Raw genomic sequence first — 20,793 nt, 5'->3', positions numbered from 1 at the left:
AACTCCATAAATCAGAACATTAATCCAATAGGGGTTTTGGCACAGTGTCAATTCCTATATCCTCTGATTTATTCAAAACAGTAAGTTTGGAATTCTTGAAGAAAGCAAAAACATAATTCCAAAACACATGCAAGATTTGAAAAAAAAAATCTCAACCAAACAACCCATCAATCCACAACAACATTACTTGCTGGTATAGAGACCTGGGCTTTATTGTACTGGCTCCTTTAAAAAAATGCTACTCTAAAGAAGTTTCTAAATAAAGACAACGTACAACTAGCGTAACAAAATGAAAGAGGGGTTATTACAGATGCCTCTGTATGCTTGTGGTCTGTATAATTCTGTACTAGGTACCCACAACTTAATAATAATGAAATAAACTGACTTTAAACATTACTTAAGGAAACTAAAGCAGCAGATAAAAAGCACATACCTGTAACGAGTAGACTCTGTTAGTATGCCCTTGCAGTGTGTGCAGACAGGTCTCTGTCTCTGGATCCCACACTTTGACCATAAAATCATATGCACCACTTACAACCCTTCTGCCATCATACTGAACGCACCGAACTGCGGCGACGTGGCCCATCAGGACGTGCAAGCACTGGCCCGTCTCTATGTCCCACACTCGCAGCGTCGCGTCGCGAGAGCCACTGACCACCCTGCAGCAACGAGAGCCCCTCCTGCGCTCAGCACTGGACATGGAAGCACCACAGCAGTCAAACTTGGCTACACATGGGTTCTGAGGTTTAACTGGGGACATTAGATAGAGTTGGTGCAGCAGCCACCAAAATTCTGGCCTGGTGTGACATGGTAATGGGGTCTCAAATGACTGGAGGGCCCTTCTTCCTTTCTCTACTCACCTCCTCAGGATCTGTCTGATTGATATAATTAGCAATCAGCATTTAAAAAGGCTCTTCATTCCTGAACAATGCCATGAGAAATTCTGTTGGCTGTTGTATCTACCTATGAACATGGTGAGCTCCAGCCAGTGCTACAGGCATCCTGTTTTAATAATCAAATTGACTAATTATAACAAATAAACAAAGATCTTACGAAATTTCACTTTTAGTAAAGTAACAGCTATTCTCCTTGATTTTTTTTTTTCAGTTTGTACTTCTATAAGGTTTTTTAGGCAATAACAGAAATGAGATGGAATGAACACCAATGGAATTTATATAGAAAAACATCATCAGTCTTCAAAAAATAAGAAATGCAACCAACAATCTGTCAACAACTCCATACCACAGCCAAATAACAGAGCTCAGCTAATGTTTGTTGAATCAAGACATGATTATTGCAAAAATTATGTTATAATCAGTTAAAATGTAAATAAAATACGGCAGTGAAATACTTAGACGATTATTTGGTAAAATGAGTAAAAGTTTGTAGCATTGACAAAAGAAGAAATTATTCTGTGTGGGAGACTGGATCATGGTGTAACAAAGAATTAGCTTTGAAATAATGCAGACTGTGACTTTTTGAAGTACATGACTCAATTTCCAGTTCTTCATTTAGTATTCTCATGCTTCTGCTCCTATTAATCATCTCCTCCCTTGTGTTGATGTATGTTTTGCCTGGTTTGTGTTTCACTGGGTGCTGGATGAGGTCCCCACGTTTCAGGAGCACTTTCTGTGAGCAGGAGTGTACAATGCTGGGCCAGGCTGTGGCTGGAGCTCTGCAGCAAGGCTCACTCACCTTTTCTCGTGGAGGTGCATGCAGCGCACGGTGGAGGTGTGTCCGTACAGCGTGTGGATGCACTCCCCGGTCTCAGCGTTCCAGACTTTCAACGTTCTGTCTGTGGAGCCACTGATGATGATATTGTCCCTCATCTGTGATGACCACACTCCTCCTGTGTGCCCAACCAGTGTTCTCAAACACTGAAAAGAAACATTTTCTTTAGTTACCCTTTTGACACAGGGGAAGGGATACTTTAAGAAAAAGCAATCTTGGAGGTAAGAGTCGGCTCTCATAGCAAGAGCCAGAAGACCCCTGCAAACTTCTTTCTGATCTAACAAAAAAATTCCCCTTTTTAAAAAAGATTCATCAAATTTCTCTCTCAACTGTTGGTACTTCAACTGTAAGGAATTTTTCTTGTAATCCTTCCCTTGACAAACTAAGCCGTCTTTCCACATTTCTCAATACAAGGACATGTTTTGCAGCCCTGAGTCATATTTCTGGCATTTTTCTGAGTCACTGCAGGATTTCCAATAGCTTTTTGAAGTGTGTTAGAAGAGGAGAGAGCACACACTTGGTAATTTAACCACCAATCTATAAACCATATATTTTTGCTGTATTTTTCTGTCTATTTATCCAAGAAACACTGCTCTCTGTAAACCACAGCTACAGCATCCCTCCTGCAAAACCATGTTTCAGACCTTTTTCAGACTTTCCTGTTGCCCAGGAGAGAATCCCACACTACATAAGCACAGCCTCCCTTCTCTGATCCCAAATGCATGACATGATTTCTCACCATGTACAGACAGTGTTTGCTCACACCTTCCTCTACAAAACCCCTGTCGGCCCGGAACAATGGCTCGTCTCTGTCTCCCAGGCTGCTTTCCCTACAAGTAATGACTATATATGCTTTCCCACCAGGCAGCAATAAATGCTAATTAGTACAGACAAGGAAAGATCCTTGCAAGACTCCTCTAGAAAGATACTCCATGAAGATTCTGCATTTACTTTAACAACATGATCTCTATAATTACCCATTTTCTAACCCGTTTAAATATGTGCCATGTTGATTTTTGCATTATTCTATTTTCTTCAGTTCTGTCATGGGGATAGAGTCTTTCAGTGCACACAGCCATCTACTTCTGCACTATTATTTTTATCAGTCAAACCTGTAACTGCATGAGAAAAGAGGTCAAGGCAGTTTGAGGATCTCTTTTTCTGTAATCTAATGCTAAGTGGCATTAATTGCCGTGGCCTTCCTTTAACTGTTAGTTGACTCCTCTTGACGCAGTCCAATATTTTTTATCTGAGATAGTGTATCCCAAATACCCAGTCTTTCAGTTTACTCCATTTAAACATTGATGCATTTTGGCCTCCTAACTGCCCTGTCCTGGATCTTCTCCTTGTGATCATACCTTTAATGCACTAATATTAAGCCAAAAGTTACTTCAGGAAAAAAAAATCAAACACAGGTTATCTGGATCAACTCTAATAGGAAAAACCACAACTTCTGTAGTAAGCATGAGTTTCTGCTGAAATGTTCTATTATCACTGCATGCTGTATTTCCATCACATGAATTTTCTTCCAAAGTATTTTTTCTGCATCAGTAACAGTATAGTAATTCCTGTTGTTAATATCCTGTTCTTTCTAGCATCCTTGAAAATAATTTGCTTTTTTGTTCTACTGTTCTTTAACAATTTTTAACCAGTTTTCTGCAATTACTGGCTCCTGGCTTAATTCACTGCTATCAAATCCATCTTTTTCAGTTCATAGCTGATGTTCATGTCTCCAGTTCTCTTTTTTCTTATTTCATCCAATGTGCTCATATTTTAAGAAATCATCCTGTTAAAGCAGCAAGAACACAGAATCCTTATTTTAGGCTTTACATCTGTCAAGGGAATTATTTAGTCATGTTCATTTGCACAAACCAACCTTTAGGGTTTCTTTATTTTATTAATTCTTCAGCATCAGTAAGCATGAGGGCTGATACAGCATGCTTCCATCTTTCAGACACAATTTCTGGCTCTCTTAAAGGTTTGGGGTAAATGGCCACACTAGGTTTTGCAATTACTTGCAAAAAATTACTGAACAGTAATTGTTAAGTCATGCCACTGTGCTTAATTTGATATATTTAAGGGAACATTTTGCTTTTGGGAGTGTGGTATGTACAAAGAAAGTATTTTTCATTTGTGTTTAGGTTGCCCTTTTCAATTAAAATAGACACACATTTCATTATGGGATCCCTCATTAGAGAGCTTGTTGTAGGGAAGCCAACAGCAGCAGGGTGAGGCTGCCTATGGCTCTTAATTTTATTCTTACCCACAGCAGGATTAGCAATCCCTTCAAGGATCTTCTGGGCATGCAATGACAAATGCTGAATACATTCAGCTTCCACATTATGAAGTGGATACCTTTTACATCTTAAACACGTTATCCTCAGCAGCTGTCCTGTTGTTATCTATACCATTAAATCCAAGCTAAGTGCACACAATACCAGTCTAAAAGGAAAACGTACTGTTTCCCCAAGGCCTTTTCTACACCCTTGGTCAGTCACCTCAGAAAAAAAAACTGTGGGCTGAGTAGCTGTGATGTTCTAACATGACTGAAATGCTCAGAACTGTCTTTTTGATTGCACATATTGTTTTGCTCTTCTAAGCCAGAATTAAATTATTGAGGCTTATTAAATTCCTGCCTGAGCTGGATGTAATTTAATAGGAAATATTTAAACCTAAAGCAAGTTAATTTTTTTTTTTTTTTTTTTTGTGGCTCAGCAATATAAAAGCTTGGAAAGAAAAACAAACTCTGTATTTGAAATCTGAGCCAGTAAAATGAACACTCCATTGCAAAAACTTGAAAACAATAGAAAGAATGCTAGAAGATAAGTGAGAAAAAGAGATCCAGAGGGGTAGATGCAGCCTAAGTTAAGCTTTAAGGAAGATAAAGTAATGTTTCTGTCCAAATTCTTTAAAATCCATGTCACAATCGACTCCACAAGAATAGCAGAATTGCCAAGTGAACAAGGATATATGCCAGTGGTAACATGAGCAGCATTGCAATTTCACATCAAGGTGTCTTTTTGGACTGGAAGAGTTTCTGTGTGGGAAAAGGCAACCCACATGTTTATCCGGTAAATCTCCCAGTTCCTGCCCCAGAGCACCCAAGGCCACCCTGCAGCGCGGTCTGATGGCCCAGCAGCCCTTTTGCTGTGCCAGTGCCCTCCCTGTGCTCACTTCCCAGGGAATGCAGCAGAGCAGGCACCTCACCTTGCCTGTCACTGCTGACCACACTTTGAGCGTGTTGTCGTCGGAGCCGCTCACGATGCGGTTCCCGCAGAACTGCAGGCACGTGATCACGTGGTCATCGTGGCCCTTGAGCACCTGGCAACCAAGAACACAAAAGCAACAGTCACAATTTAATGCAGGAGATTAGAGAAGCAGGAGAAACAAAGTGCTCTTCTGATTCATAAATTACAAAATGCTAGAGTTGCTTCAGTAATAATAAGGCCCCTTAATCCCGTGTGTCAAGTCTAATTTACCGCCAGCTGGGACCAAAGAAGGTGTTTCCCTCCTTCCATGGAGTGATGATGCATTGCTTATCAGGCAACTACAGCTACTGCAAGCCTCCTGAAAGTACCAGGAAAAAGCACTAACAAAAGTGGGCTGAATTAGTAACTGGACACTGCTCTATTCCTCTGCAGTTATTCCATCTCTTTATTTTTCAGTTGATTTTCAATTTACTGTTACCTTTTGTTTCAATCTTGAATGAAAAGGATGGGCTGATTATTTGCTGTGTATTTGTATTTCAGTGGTCAAGCTGACTACATCTATTTTTTCCCTTATCAGCCAAGCATTGTATTTTGTTAAATGCCAGTCAGCACCAAAGTCAAAAACTGGAAAACCATCAACTCAATTAAATGCAAACAAAAGCAACAATTCCATGTGCTGGGAATGTAGACTGGAATGTTGCTTTATAGAGGTGGGATTTTCAGTGCTTGACTTTGGAAAAGCTGTAATTTTGTATATCTTATTGCAATATAGCAAAAAAAAAAAATCCTCAGCAGAATATATAGGATGAAGAATTTTTTATTTAAGATATCCAAACATTTTTTAAGATGTTTGTTGAAGTCAAATGGCATTTGGATAAAGCCAGAGGCTGTAATTTTAATAATAATTCCAAGATAACTTGATGTGGCATATCAACGCAAGAAATACAGAACCGTTGCCAGAGATGTAGATAAGTCATGGCCAAATAAACAGCAGGATATAGCCATAGGTTTTCCAAGGGAATTCTTTTGTTCTTATTTTATTTTGTTATTTTTAATTAAGAAAACAGGTAAATTGCCTTAAAACCTTAAAAAGCCATGAATATGGGTTTTCTTGACATTTCTGGCTGCTCGCTCATTATCAGGTTTGATTAGAGAGCTGCTATTTTATTTACAAAAGGTTTGAAATATTGCTTCATGTCTTCATTTGGAAAGGTTGCAATGATAAATATCAATGTCATTAAAATAATTTTAACACTTAGAAAACCCCACAGACATCTTAACACAGAATGAAGTTATTGTCTTGTGCTGCTCAGTTTAGAAGAATATATTTAAAAATAAAGCATGAATTAATCACAGAACAGTCATGGAGTATTTTAGGTTGCAACATGACCCAGCTCTACCAATACATACATATACACCTATATATGTACAATATACATGTCTGTATATTTAAATATAAGTATTTCAAATCAATTTTCCATGATTACCTGCCTCAAAGAGACTGGCATATTTATAAGGATTCCCAAAATTGTACAGGAATTCTTAGAAGAGCAGTGAAAGGGTTCTGCAGTATGAAGTGTAACACATTGCCAAAATGGTGGTCAAAATATAATTTAAATCCAGGGTGGGCTATAACACGAATTTTTTTTTTTCTGTAGCAGCAATTCAGTGCTTTTTGTGCATGGATAGTCTTGTTTGTCCAAAGGAAAGAGGCCAAGGCACGAGCTGCTCCTGCTTTGTTCACGGCCCCGTGCACAGAGCTCAGCACCTCACCTTGGGCGATTTCAGCTCTCCTCGCCGCCAGTTGGTATCAATCCTGTGCTGTCTGATGTAGGCGCTTTTCCACGGACTGTGTATAAAGCCTGGTTTTATTACTTTCCTCCTCTTGATATGCAATGGTTCATCAATCCCTAAAATGGAATTTAAAAAAGGGGGGGAAGGGAAGAGATGAGGCCACCCCACAGAAAACACTTTCTCTCCCAAACCTTTACGGTGACCCCTGACATTAAAATATGGCAGAAATGTAACAATCTCCTGCATGCAAACATTTGTGTGTCATTGACACCATCCTGCTCCTCAGAGATTTATACTCTCTCTGTCCTTGTCAGTTCAGCATAATCATTACCATAATCACAACTGAAAATGCTCTAGTTCATCATTCCTTGCTGGCAACCTCGTAGCTCGGGTTTGGATTCCCCTTTCTGAGGCAATGCAGCAGAATATTGCCTTTTACAAATGGGTACTGTCCAAAAACCTCCTTAACCACTTACATGCTTATTCTGGAACAGTCTGAGAAGTCAACCTTTCTGTCTGTGGTTCTCCACTTTGGTCACCCATCTTCATTACCTTTAAGTTCACTGTGACTCCTGGTATTAGTGAGCTTTTAATTACTTTCTTGATCTGAAAGGCTGAGTGCTTTTGGCATTGTCCTCTCTTGGCTGGAATTTAAGTATAGCTATGCCCTTTCTGACTTGACACTTAAGCAGCAGAGCTTTGTTTTACCCTTGCTACTACAGATACAGCTTTTTTTACAATTCTCTCACCCTGCTCTCTTTTCTATGCAACTCTTCTCTCCACTGCATTTCATTACTGGCAGGAGTCTTGTGTCTTGCCAGTATGTGGATTTCACTCTTCTGCCTTTAGCTCCGTCTCTGCCTGCAACCTTGAATTAAGGGCTCCTTCGTGTTACTGAGCAGCTCACTGAGGCTAAGCAGGCTGCAACACTGGCCTGCTTGCCTGTGCTCTCCTACCTGGATGTATTTGGTCTTACTTGTAATCTCACAAATGTAAGCTCATTCCCCTTTCAACCTTCTTTTTATCACTCTGTCCTTTTAATGCATTTTCACTGAAATTTTTAAGAGGAGAATCTGTAGAGAAGATTTAGGAGGTCAGACACCTGCTTTCCATCATAAAAGAAAGCATATTAGGTGCCCTCACAAATAGCCAGCTACAACCGACATTGTTTTGTTTTTTGAGCCTTTGCATCAGCCCCTCAAGAAGGCCTTGTCTCCATAATCCAAGGCAGTATGGACAGGGTCCTGTGTCCACGATGAGACTGCTCTGGGATCACATGTATGCAGTCTTCTACCCCCCGCCTTCCCTCCTGGCCCAAAGAGATTTCTTGTGCCTATAATTATCCTTAAAAATAAGAGCTTGCATTCTCCATGTGCACAAATACATGGCGGCTACTTTCATGGGAGCCTTTTTTTTGCCCATTCATATCAGTGCTGGAGCACCATATCTTCTTGAATTGGCATGAGCAGGATAATATCCATGTGGCTAATGGACTGTGTGTCCCTCTCCAAGCAAACCTGTTAGCACCTTCTCCCACTACCATGTGCCATCTCTGCCTTAATTATCCTACAAGTGACGTGAAATTACAGCAGCCCTTCTACCAAGCACTGAAACAGTTTTTCCTCCATGCTACAACTGCCAGGCTATACTCCTATCATTTTTACACCTCAGCTGTTATTTCTTTTGGTAGCATTTTGAATAAACACAATCCTCAAAAAGCAATCCCAACTGTATTCTAAAAACATGCAACTAGCATACTTTATAAACAAGATATTCACGCCTAAACTCCAGCACTCCATGGATTATTTCTATTCCCTGCTTTCAACAGAGATACATACCATGTAGCTTAAAGCATAACTAGCACTAAATCTAAAGTCATGCTAATTGTTTTCGTAAAACTTTAAGCTTATTATATAAATGAACTGCACTTTTTATGATGGCAACACTTTGACCATTACATCCATCATTTTGCTCAGCCTTACCTTCCTCTTTGCACTTCTCTCTCCAGAGAAGATTATCTTCAGCCAGAATTCTCCAGTAACGACAAGTCTGGGCTGCCTGCAGAAGGTCCCTGGGTTCCAGGAATGACAGCACATACAGTGCCAGCTGTAAAAAATAAGAAGAAAGTGTATTTTCTGTACTGCTTTTGAAGAGAAAAGTGAAATAACTCCATTTACTATCACACATCAGGGGCTGAAATACAGAAAATTGGAACGATAAATTATTAAACAATCTCTGAAATTTAACAGACTCCAGTTTATTCCTGTGGGCATGTGGAAATATAACAATCATTGTAAGTAACTAAATCCTTGCAGATCATATCAGAAAATGATTCTTGCATTTGCAAGAAAATAGGTGTCAGCTGAAATAATTACTACTTTTTTTTAAAAATGTAAGCCACATTACTTTGAATCATTAGAATAATTATTACCAAAATAATTATGTCTATGTTATTTTACCTAACAATTTCAACAAAAGTTATTTTGAAGGTTGAACTAAAAAGTACAGTGCTCCCCATGTGAGCAGATAGGGATGTACATTGTGATGAGTAACATCACTCAGAAAGCCCAAATACAGAACAAGCAAATGCTACATTCCCCAGAGCTCAAACCACTCTGCAGTCATAGGAAAGGCAGTGTAGGTATTGCTCATTTTCTGATGAGAATTCAAACACACTCCTGGGTGGAGTTACAAGGAGCTTTATGGATTTGGATCCAGTAGGATCAGGCCATGTAACTTCAGTAGAGCTTGTTACCAAAATCACAGGGCAAATCCTAACGAGCACCAGAAAGTAAATGGAAGATGAGCTTTTCCACGTGACAAAACTGAAGTTTATTGGGAAAAATTCACACCTTCTCAGACTAAGCTAAGCCATATAGTGACCACAATAAAGCCCCCAAAATCTCCACCTCTCCATGAAGCCTTAAACAGAGGCATATAAATCACAATCCTAAACACAAGGAGTGCATCATTAAGGGTGTGATGACCAAGTACAGCTTTTCTACTTGACAGCAACAATGCAACTCTCCAGTCATGGACAGTAAGTGTAAGATGCAGGAAAGTCACAGGAAACGCACAGAGTCCCTAAAAACTCTGCAGAAAGAACAATATTGATAAACATGAATGCAGAGAACTACTAACATGCTTACATTGGGGACTTTCTCAGTAATTAACAGGATGTAGAAGGTGTCAAGGAAATTAGATCACCCACTTTTACTTCTGCTTGCATCTATTTTGTTTAGGACGTTCAATTTCATTTTTAACTGAAGTTATGAGATTAGGTAGATAAATAGAAATATATAAACAGAATCTGCCCTTCAAAGCAGCAAAGATGGAAATTTACTGAGGAAGTCATAACTGCAGGCTGTTGACCTCAGAAGATTTTTCACTTTATTTTGTGAGAAACATTTAGTGATCTAGACAAGCCAGTGTTAGTAGGAAATAAAAATTCAGCACGTTGCAACTACTTGCATTTTGGTTGCACACACACCTTGTTTGCAAGTCATCACCTGCAGCTCATGGGGAGCTCACAGCACTCCACATTAGAGGGACCTGTGCCTTAAATGATGTGTTGGATCCTGTAGGCACCCCAGGCCACAAACCTGAAGAACCTTCTCTCCTTACTCAGGGAGTCAGCATTTGGGATCTGGTGTAAGGCTCTCTATTACAGGAGCAAAAACTGTACTAGTCCTTTTAGACATTCTGTCTTCATTCCTGCCATGTGAAGTTACTGAAAAAGTGCTGTTTCCTAACACACATCACATAGACCTGCATGTGACAAAAATCAAACATGACACGGCCCCTATCCATTTTTTGCCGAATGTTCCTCAGTTGACAGCAGTTTGTTTAAATATTACTTTAAAATTACTATCTATACAAACACAGACATTTGCTAAGCTGGTGTTAATTAAACCTATGAACCAACCGAGTCTAAACCAGGTTAAATATGGGTAACATTTATTTTGGACTAGATTTATCTAAACAGTCATCAATGGTCAACACAGCCCACAGCTGACTTTAGGATTAGCAGTGGATAAAAGATGACATCCCTTTGTCTCAGCTCATGGATCTAGTTATAAGAAAATTTCAGGTAGCAAAGATCTGACCTTTGACTGAACTGAATTTATGACTACTCTCTGTTGCAGTGATAATAACACCCAACTGCAAGCAGTTCCTTGCCTCTTTCTTCACTTAAACACACAGAACCGACAACATTTCTATTACTGATTTCAGCAGAACTCTTTATCTTTTGTTGTCTCAACCTGATTTTCATAAATAACTAATTTGAATAATTTTTTGTAAAGTCTGAGCAAGAAAACAAGAGTATTTATTTCATATTAACTGTTAGACTGCTGCATTATCGGGAGGAAAGCAAACATTTCCACAGTTATTTGGCATTTCCACAGTTATTGCCTTTGCATTGCAGACAATGGTTTTGAAGCAAAACCCTGCTGTCCACATCATCTTCCTGTTCTGGTTTGGTAATAAGATCAGTGCACAGCATCCAGCAGCACTGCAGCTAACCACAGATGTTAATGTGGAGCGACAGCCCAAGGGAGCGTGTTTGCACAGGGGGCTGCCTGTGCCAGGGAAGCCTCCTCATGGAATTACTGACCCCAACAACTCACTCGTGCCCCCACAGCTCAGAGCATCACCCCCCCTGCAGCCAGCACTCAGCAGCTGGGGACAGCCCTGCTGGGGAGATCTGGCTGAGGGAACAGCACAGGAGATGGTGGAGTCAGCTCCATGGCTTTTTTTAACTCGGGTAATTTTGGTGACAGTGACTCGGGGTTAGGAAGCAAAAATTATTCAAGCCAACTTCACTGGTGAAGTCAGCCTGTCATGAAGCTACACATTACAATATTCTGGTTTAAAGAGGCAGGAATCCCACCAGAAGTAAACAAATTAAACATTAGTAGTTTACAGGGGAGGGAAGAAACCTAAGTGAGGAAGTTTTACTGCTAAGTACTGTATTTTCTCTGTGAAGAAATTGTGAAAACTGAAATTATAACATGATCTTTTGCTACAGTGTAGCTAGATCACTGGTTGTACTTGAGTGAGTATTGCCACAAAATCATGCAAAGAGAACTGATCTCCGAGTTACTATTATCAATTGTCTGTTGAATTTCCAGACTGACTAGATGCAGAAGTGGCAAAGTATCTTCTGTCTCTTCAAAACATAAATTCTTGTTGCCTTCCTCTGTTTCTGGTGCTTTGGACAGCTTCTCTAGAAATACGGCAACCATGCAGGGGTGCTGCTGAACTCTTCTCCTCCTCCAGTGTCCTTTCCACTCCCTAAGAAGGCTGCTGCAGGAATTACTTCTCTAAATACCAATCTCATGTCCTGTGTACTAAGTTAATACTTGCTGCATAAATTGATTCCAACCCTTACAAATGCCAGCCAGCAAGGGAAGGCTGTGACACTTCCAGACTTGTGAAGATATGACAGTGTAGTAAAGGAAAGAAGGGTTTTGTACATGCAAGTATTCAAAAATAGGATATATGTCAGAAAAGAGTGTCAAAGAACAGAGACATGAAACAGTCTTCAGGTAATAAAACCATGTCAAACATAGCAACCAAATACAAACACCAGAATAACTTAAAAGAACCTGCTTTGCAAACTGTTAGGAATTGAGACTTACCTTCCTAAAATCAATCAAGGTGAGAAGAACTATTTGTAAGTCAGCTAAAATACATTTATTCAGTAACTCCAGCAAACTGGGTTTATAACCTTGCATATCCACCCTTATGTTCTCATTGTGATGGCATCACAAATTACTCTTGTGTGGACAGCACTTAATTACACACACCAAAATCTAAATCTCAGTTTCTCTTTAACTGGATACAACATGATCTGATTTTCAGTGGAGGATTTACTGTAAGGTGTCTGCTAATTACAGTTTGGCCTGATCCTTAGTAAGAAGTGCTTTTCTGGGTTTAGTTTTTGTATATTTGGTAGAGATTTTAGGGTTCTGTTTGTCTTAAAAAAATTAAAAAATAACATTAACAAAACACTCACCTCTTACAGCACTAAAAATAATGCTTACACTCAGAGAATAATGTGCAGAGAGGTCCTACATCCAGAGGAAATTTCTGTGTGTGTGTGTGTGCCCTAACAGAATTAGTTCCCCAAAAAAAGCACAATTGGCCCAATTAAGATACAGAGATATTTTTAGAGCTATTGGGATTTTGTTTAAAGGGGTCATCTGTATTTCCAAGTATCTAAATGCTATCAAGAGACAGAGATATGTCAACCTGAAATTACAGTAGGCATGCTATGGCAGTGTTCCAAACAGTGAACCTCTAACATGAGTTTACATCGATACGTTGGCAAAAATCAGCACAGAAGTTTTCTAAAGATGGCAGCCCAGGCACTTCAGAATGCAATATTACCCCATAATTCTCACCTCTTTTGGGAGCAAGGAAATGAAGTCTCTTTGAAACTGGGGCTCTATCACTTGCATCATGTGTTTTACTTGTGTTGGTTCACAACTATCAATGAGTTCATCTAAAGCAAGCAACTTCTCTGGTCCGCTCCAGCTCTGCAAGGGAAGAAGAAACAAAGAGTGAGCTTAGTTTAACAAACTGGTTTGGTTTATACCAATAAGTGCCACTGCTGTGCCAATAAGGCAAATTAAGTTTCCTCACTGAACTATATACAAGCATATAAAAAGCCAGGAGATAAATGCTCATGCTAATGACACAAAAATGAGGAGTTAATCAACACAAAATATTCAAAATTACTACACTAATTCATAAGCTAAGAAAGGATTTGTTATACGCACATAGAGATTGGCAATTAAATAGATAATAATATTTAGTAATAATAATTGAATTAATTAAGCTTCTTTTGAAGCTGATGAAATCTACACACATGCTACAGACAACACAGGGGTTGCGATAGAATGAACACCCTTTCTCTACTGTGCATTCAAGTGAGATGAGAGCTTTTAATCTTCATGTTTCATCTGGCAGACCAAAATCTTGAAATAAGAGGAAAAGAAAGCAAAAAACTTTCTTGAAAAGTACATTAGCTTACTCTCTGATTATTACTACAGTGTGTCCCTAAGTGACAATGTTGTAATTTCAGAATCTTGGCTATAAACCAATGCATATTTTGTAAGTATCAACTTACACTTGAATAAACAGGGAATTTTGATTGGTAATTTTCTTACTCCACGTTTTTACTAATGGGTGCTATAAAATTTGAAGATTTTAATAAGGCACTCAATTGGGAGCATAGCAGATTAGTAGCATCATTTGTAGGAAAAAAATTTGTAACTTAATATACTGAGGATCTAAAAATCATGTCTTAAACTCATTTATGCTCATCAAAGAGCTTTGATTCGTTATATGAAAACAATTTAAAGAAAAAAAACTTTACAGAAAAAAACAACAGTTATTGCTAGCTGATTTAGCAACAGAATTAGAGCACAAATAAAGCCTTAGAGAGAAAATGAGACATCACAGTTTTTGAGAGCAAATTCACATTCCTATTCTCAAATGTCTTCTAGAATGACATTTACAAGTAAATTAGCACATACAAATGATATTACAGTTACAATAAGAGGCTAACTCAAACTTAAAAAAAGAGGGCAAGATACCTTACAATTTAGATTTCTGTATTAGTCTGCCATGTATCTCAGGATCTTTACTACTTATGCTCTAAATTTGGATTTGACTCTGAAAATTCACTCTGGTCTCCACCATACTACAATGTTAGTATACTGTGCAGTTTCTGCCAGAACAATGAGGCAAATGAAAAAGAAGGTGGAATTTCTGAAAGTGAGTGTAAAGCAGATAAATACCCAGCTTTACTCAACATAAAAAGATCACAGCATTGCATCATTTTTCCCTAATTAAAACATCAAAATACTTGAAATGTCAGTAGAAGTATAATTTACCCAAACCATGGCCATGGGAACTTCCAAGTGACCCGAGTGCCTCAGGGCAGCGGAGGTGGCTCAGTTACAGAGCGAGCACTCTGGGACTGCAGCTGCCTCGCCCCACTGCCATGCCCCTGCCTGCAGCAAACGTGCTGCAGCTGCTGGACAGCCTACCCTAATGGAGGAGGAAGCTCCTGACCTGAGCCTTTCCACACATTGTGGGCAATTGGTAAAATGGTTTAAGCTGGCAAGAAAATACTCCCCATCCACCTGTGTGTATGCAGTATCACCCCAGGAGATGAGGGTTTCCATGTCCCATACCCAATATCTCAGAATATTACAAAGAAACCAGACTGTCTCAGTCAAACTTGCAGCAGTGCTGTTGTAAACAGCTTTTATTATAAATTTCTTTCAATAGAAACATTTGCATCACAGAGCAGTTCTCCATAAATCACGCACTGAAGTACTGTTTATCTCATCAATTTTCCAACTGCTGTTTGTTTCATTAACCCACAGCTTAGCTGGTGTTAGGTACAAACGTTTGCAGTCTTTAATGTCATCTGTCAGCCGTGTTTGAATTTAGGAGAATTAAAAAGAGGGAAAGCAATACTGGCGCTACTTCCTTATAATATAAATTTCCAAGGTCAGTCCACTCTTAATTTATAAGCAGCTACATTTACTAAATTAGAACAACTCTACCTGAAGAGCATTGTTTGCTGCTGTGGCAAATGTTGCTAGCAGTTACCAACATGTTATTAATTAATAATGTCACTGTATGCTATCTTAATCTGTAACTCTCTTACACTTAGTTGGTTTTTAAAACTTAATACAGATCTGGACAGAAAAGGGAAAAGATTCCAGAATGAGAAAGAGTTACTAATGACTAAAAGCAGAACCCTCTTTTATCTGTCTGTCATCATTAGGGGATGGGTACAGGCAGCTTCCTACAGTTCTTCTTAAGTAATCAACTGCTACAAAATGCTGTCTCTAGGACATTGTCCCCTCAGTCTTTTACTTAAGCAAACAAACCTCCAGCTACAGTTGGTGAGGGGTCTCTGAGGGAAATGTCTGGCATGGAAAACTGGGAGGAAGCCTTGCCAGATGAACACAACTGTTTGCATTAATGAAGAAAAGACTAGTAAATTCTGTTTCTGGGCCCTGTAGCTTGATCCACTTGCAAGAAAACTGCATGTAGCTCATCAGGCAGAAGGGAAAAGGAATAACTGTGGCTTTGATGAGAAACAACAGTAAACAAACGTTGCAAAACAAAAAGAAAAAGCAACTGTGGGCCAGTTTGCAAAGTTTCAAACTTTGTAGAAGACCAGAGGCTTTTGAGACAGGTTGCATCGTGACCAGACACCTTCGATTTCTACCAGGCAATTCCCTTTCAGATTGAAGGCCCTTGTAAAGAATATACTTTATCTTTAAAATACTTTTGCTTAATTGTCTTCCTTTGCTTTCCTTGTCTTCAAAACTGAAATTTAATTTTAATGTAAAATTGAACTAAAGTTTTTATTATGAGCAGGGGTTCCCTTGGAAAAGATAACTCCAGGATTCATTAACATAGCCCATGGGAAGCCAGCAGGGCCCACTGATACTGCTCTTTGAATGATTTCAGAATCCTAAAGAAACATATCCCCTCTTTGCTCCCATTTCCTCGGGAAGGTGTTGATTTGTCAGCCAAAGTCTTTTGGCTGCTCATGCCAGCCTTTCCTCATCCAGCAAAGCAGCTGCTGTAACAATGGCACTACCTAACTGAAAACTATCCCCTCTTTTCCCCCTGCACTACTCTGGGTAAATGTATTCCCTTCCTTACAATCAGTATAAACAACATCTTTGCTGCTTCTACAACTTCCACCTCACGCCTTCTGTCTGACCTGCCACCTGTTTTTGTACCATCATCTGTTTCTGCACCTCTCCTCTTCCATGACCTGCGCTCTTCCTTCTATTGCTCAGCTCTCATCTGCTACCTTCAATTTGTACAATTACAGCTTGTAGCAATTATATCCTTTTGCTATAATAGGTATATTAAGGACAATCTATTTTAAAGAGTTTAACTTCAGGGTGCTGTTCTCCATTAGTAAATACTGTTAATGGAGGTCTGTCATTACTGAGACCTGCAGAAGGGCTCTTCTTGGAGACTGCTTCTGTCCAGCTCTTGGATCAGCTATCCAAAACCCTACCATCCCACACCCCGAGGGCACCTTAGTCTGGATAAAAATAGCACATAAGCACTGAAAGAAACACCATCTGCAGCTGTAGAGCTGTACAGCAAGTAGTCTGTCACACAGGAGGGACTCAGGAGCAGCTGGTGCTGAAGTCCCCTCATTAACCCATATCAGAGTCCCAGTCTCCAGCCTGGTCCCCTGGACTGAACATTTGCAGCACACATGGTGGACCTTGTCTAGAGGAGCTGTGAGTGGCTCAGACTCCACAACCCTTCCAGATGTTGGATAACGTAGAGTTTTCTCTGAAACCAGCTGAACTTGTATGCAACAAAACTGCCATGAGAGCCAAACCAAAGGGACGGGCAGGGGACCTGCTGTGAGTCTGCAGGACTGCTCTGGAACAAGGCAGGAATGGTGCTGCAGCCAGGAGGGGTGGGAAGCTGCAGTGCAGATCTCCCCAGAGCTGCATGCAGGGGCTGCACAGAAACTCCAGCCCTTGACTAGTCCCACCACAAGACACAGAGCAGAAAATGCTGCAATGCTGGCCATGGCACAATCTTTATGCCTGCTTCACAGAGGAGGTGGACTACTCAGTTGTACATGTATTCATTCCTGAGCATCTTTGGAAGGGAGAATGTTAAGCAATTTGAGTTTAGGTGACTAAGCCAACTATTTATGTAAAAAATGCCAGATATAGCAAAAGCATTTTGAACACTATCTAAACTGCTGTGAAAAAGAATGCTTCCAGTTGTAGGTAAAACGATAGCATTCATTTGAATAATCAAGTAGTTATTCAAAGTGATTGCCTATATTGGTGTGTATGGAACAACTTTTCAAAATCAATTTTCCATGAAAATGCCATTTTAAAATAAATTACTTAAATAAAAAAAAAAAAACAGAACCCTAAGTATATAAAGTAGGAAGAATGGAGAGCTTAATAATTTTTAAAGCAAATACCACATCTGACTGAACTTAGCATCCAGCTGACTTTTTTTACTTATGCCAAGCATTTGGTGATTTAAAATTTCTTGCAATGGAAGAAATTTGGTAAAGACACACTTGGGCACTGGGTTTTAAAAACTCTTAAAGTGGATTTTAAAAAGACCTGAAGTCAAGAGCCACTGCAAACCAGAAAAAATAAATAGACCTTCAAGAAATTAACTGACTTGAATCTAATAAAATGCCTTTCTATTCTTCTCTCCAGACTTCACTGAAATCCATATACAACTTTACTTTTAAAGAGAAAGTGCAACTGTTTCTCCCTTCTGCGTTATTTCACTACTTTAAAAACAAAAGGTTTAGATCAATTATAAAACATAACAACAGGAAATACACATAAAAAGTAAATTAAAAAAAAAACCTTATAGACCATCTTAAGTTTTCTTAATATTTGCGAAGTGGTCTTGATTTTATCAGGAGACCTTTGGATGGAAGGCCAACATACAGGTGAGAGTCCTCAAAATAGCTAAGTATCACTGGTCACTGCCAGCTTCTATGCCAAAGAACAGTTTTACCTGAAACAGTACATATGTCCCCCTAACATGCCTCTAGAAATTTATCTTTAAAATTAATTGGAATTATATTTTCATATAAAATGAGAGAGGTACCAAGCTGGACTAGCAAGTACACACTACACGAAGAAAGTTCTCTCATTCCTGTTTCTCTACAGGAAAAACTTTGCATTGCAAGAATGATGCTGCATGTGCCATTTAATCCTGCCCTTTGGGCACAGCTACCTCCCCTATGAATATGCTTTTATCATTTGGCTGTGTAAGACTTGCCCCTTTCATGAAACTCATGTGAAAAATAAGCACATAGAAAATTAGGAGGCAAGCAGATGTAACACTGAGATAGAGCTACATGACTCTGAAAGCTTTTCTTCATAAGTAAGGGACTTCCTTTTGTGAATGCAATAAAAACTACCAGTGACAGACATGATCAATAAGTGCTGCTCAATGATCTCCAGTTAGGAGAGAGAGACCTCTCCCTCTCTCTCAATACTATAGATCAGCATTTAGATATTTAGTACTGCAACTAAGTATTCTGACAAGTTGAAAGTATCTAAATATATATGTATTAAAACATATGTTTTCTACATTACACACTTCACACATTTGTCCACATAGGCAAAATTTTCATGGGCTTACAGACTACTCATCCTAACCAAACAGCCAATAGCATTGCTCTTACTGTCATGGGTGTCTGCACCACTCTCAAACACTTCAACCTCTTTCATGATCTTTTTCAAAAATATGTAACTGTTACTAACTATCAATCTTACATTGATGTAGGTTACATATTGTAATAAAATAGCTTTTCTTAGTACAAATGTTCTAACATTACAAAATGTTAAAATACAACGTAGTATTACATTACCATATAAATATAAGTAGTACCATTCAAATATGATTCTTAGGGGTTAAAAAGACATATTTCTATGAACAGTCTCAAAAAAAGATACACCACAGTAATTAAATGTGAATATTTTTAAGAAATTGAATGATGTGTACAAGAATCCTAATTTCAAGCTTCCACTGGTTTAAGCAGATCATAAATGTGTAAAAATAAAGAGGAAAGAGGTTCTACATTATTATTTTAATGTTCAGAACTGACAGTGATTGAGATCAATGGTATTATGTGGCAGCATGAATCAAGCCAAAGCACATTTCTGCCTGCAAAATTGTATGATAGATACCTGTATCTACAATATTGTTCTTTTATCTTTGCCTGTTACAGTAATTGAAACAATGCCTGTATTTGTTAGTTGCTCCTTTTGAAAATGCTTTTAGAAGGAATGGTTTATTAATCAAGATAGGAAGACATAATATTTCCATTTTTCAAATCAATGACTAAGACTTATCCCTGCTTCTTAAAAACACAGAGCAAAATGTTAAGATCTCCATGGCACAGGCTGTGGACCAGAAGGAGAAGCTTACCCCAAACTTTACTTGTATTACCATATACAAAATTGTCTCAGGTGCTCCCTGACTGGTGTCCAGGCAGATTTCAGTTTCAACCTATGCAAGCAGTTCACAGCATTGTCCTTCATATCTTTTCTTTTGTCCAGATAAGAAAATTTGAAGCGTTGCTAAAGGCATTTTAAAAGATAAACAAAACCTCTTCCTTCAGCTGTGTACACATGCGCTGGCTGACATGCTCAGTACATAGAGATCAGTAAAAATACAGGTCGAGTTTCCTTTTAATCTATTTTTGATAAACTTTTCTTTCTCTTCTTAGAAGATACCAGACTTGTGACAAATCTAGAGCTGTAATTGCACTGAAGCAAACCATGCACCAGAGCTTACCAGTCTCAAGCAAAAATGGCTTGAGGCCATGTAGTTAGCCCTTACACATTGGACAGACTTTGCAGAAGATGTGAAAGCATTAAACAGGAAGGATTATATTATTAAGAAATCAGTTAAAGCTGTTATTTTCTGCTGAAACAGGGAACAAGTATCCCTTAAGGTTGATGCCCATTTGTTATTGCAAGAGAACACGAAATCAATGGCAGAGACATTCTGGGATGTACAAGGAGAACCAACTCCACTGAAGCCCTCCCCTACACAAACCATGGAGGCAGAACTGCTTCAGATGCTCATTTCTGCAAGCACAGTTACCTGGAACATCTTCAGCCATTCCTGGAGGCCGGAGGGCGGCTGCACGGATGTGATGCGGCGCCGCTGCTGCCCCTGGCCATTGGCTGCACGCAGGTCCCCAAACGTTGTCGGCGTGGCGGAACATGGCACCAGCCCCGTGGTACTGCCACACAAACAAAAAGTGACAGCCATAGGTAAAACATCAAGGAAAATTCACAAGAGGGCAAAAAAAATCTGGTATATAATTTGCAACTACTACTTAAACTCTTTAGCTTCAAGCAAAAGCATTAGCGTGAAGAACTGTTCTGCTGGTCACTCAAGAGGTCAGTCCCTCAACTGGATAAATCTGCCTGCTTCTACCCCTGCAGTGCTAGCCCTCCAACTAGAGGAGAAATAAGGATCACATTTC

The 20,793-nt window shown here is 39.2% G+C and overlaps 1 protein-coding gene across 2 annotated transcripts in view; it reads right to left on the bottom strand.

Annotated features, from left to right (window-relative positions):
* Positions 1-20,793, bottom strand: part of FBXW7 (F-box and WD repeat domain containing 7) — a 178,718-nt gene that overhangs the window by 6,874 nt on the left and 151,051 nt on the right. For both annotated transcript variants that reach the window (XM_058803173.1, XM_058803174.1), the window contains 7 exons: positions 20,406-20,547; positions 13,142-13,276; positions 8,717-8,840; positions 6,714-6,850; positions 4,939-5,052; positions 1,696-1,877; positions 434-659 (listed from right to left, as the gene is read on the bottom strand). In XM_058803173.1, coding sequence (XP_058659156.1) covers positions 434-659; positions 1,696-1,877; positions 4,939-5,052; positions 6,714-6,850; positions 8,717-8,840; positions 13,142-13,276; positions 20,406-20,547 — 1,060 coding nt within the window. The remainder of the gene's footprint in view (positions 1-433; positions 660-1,695; positions 1,878-4,938; positions 5,053-6,713; positions 6,851-8,716; positions 8,841-13,141; positions 13,277-20,405; positions 20,548-20,793) is intronic.

The sequence above is a fragment of the Ammospiza caudacuta genome, chromosome 4, assembly GCF_027887145.1.
Source record: "Ammospiza caudacuta isolate bAmmCau1 chromosome 4, bAmmCau1.pri, whole genome shotgun sequence".
NCBI classification, from domain to species: Eukaryota; Metazoa; Chordata; class Aves; order Passeriformes; family Passerellidae; genus Ammospiza; species Ammospiza caudacuta.
This window is presented reverse-complemented; position numbering and strand designations above follow the sequence as displayed.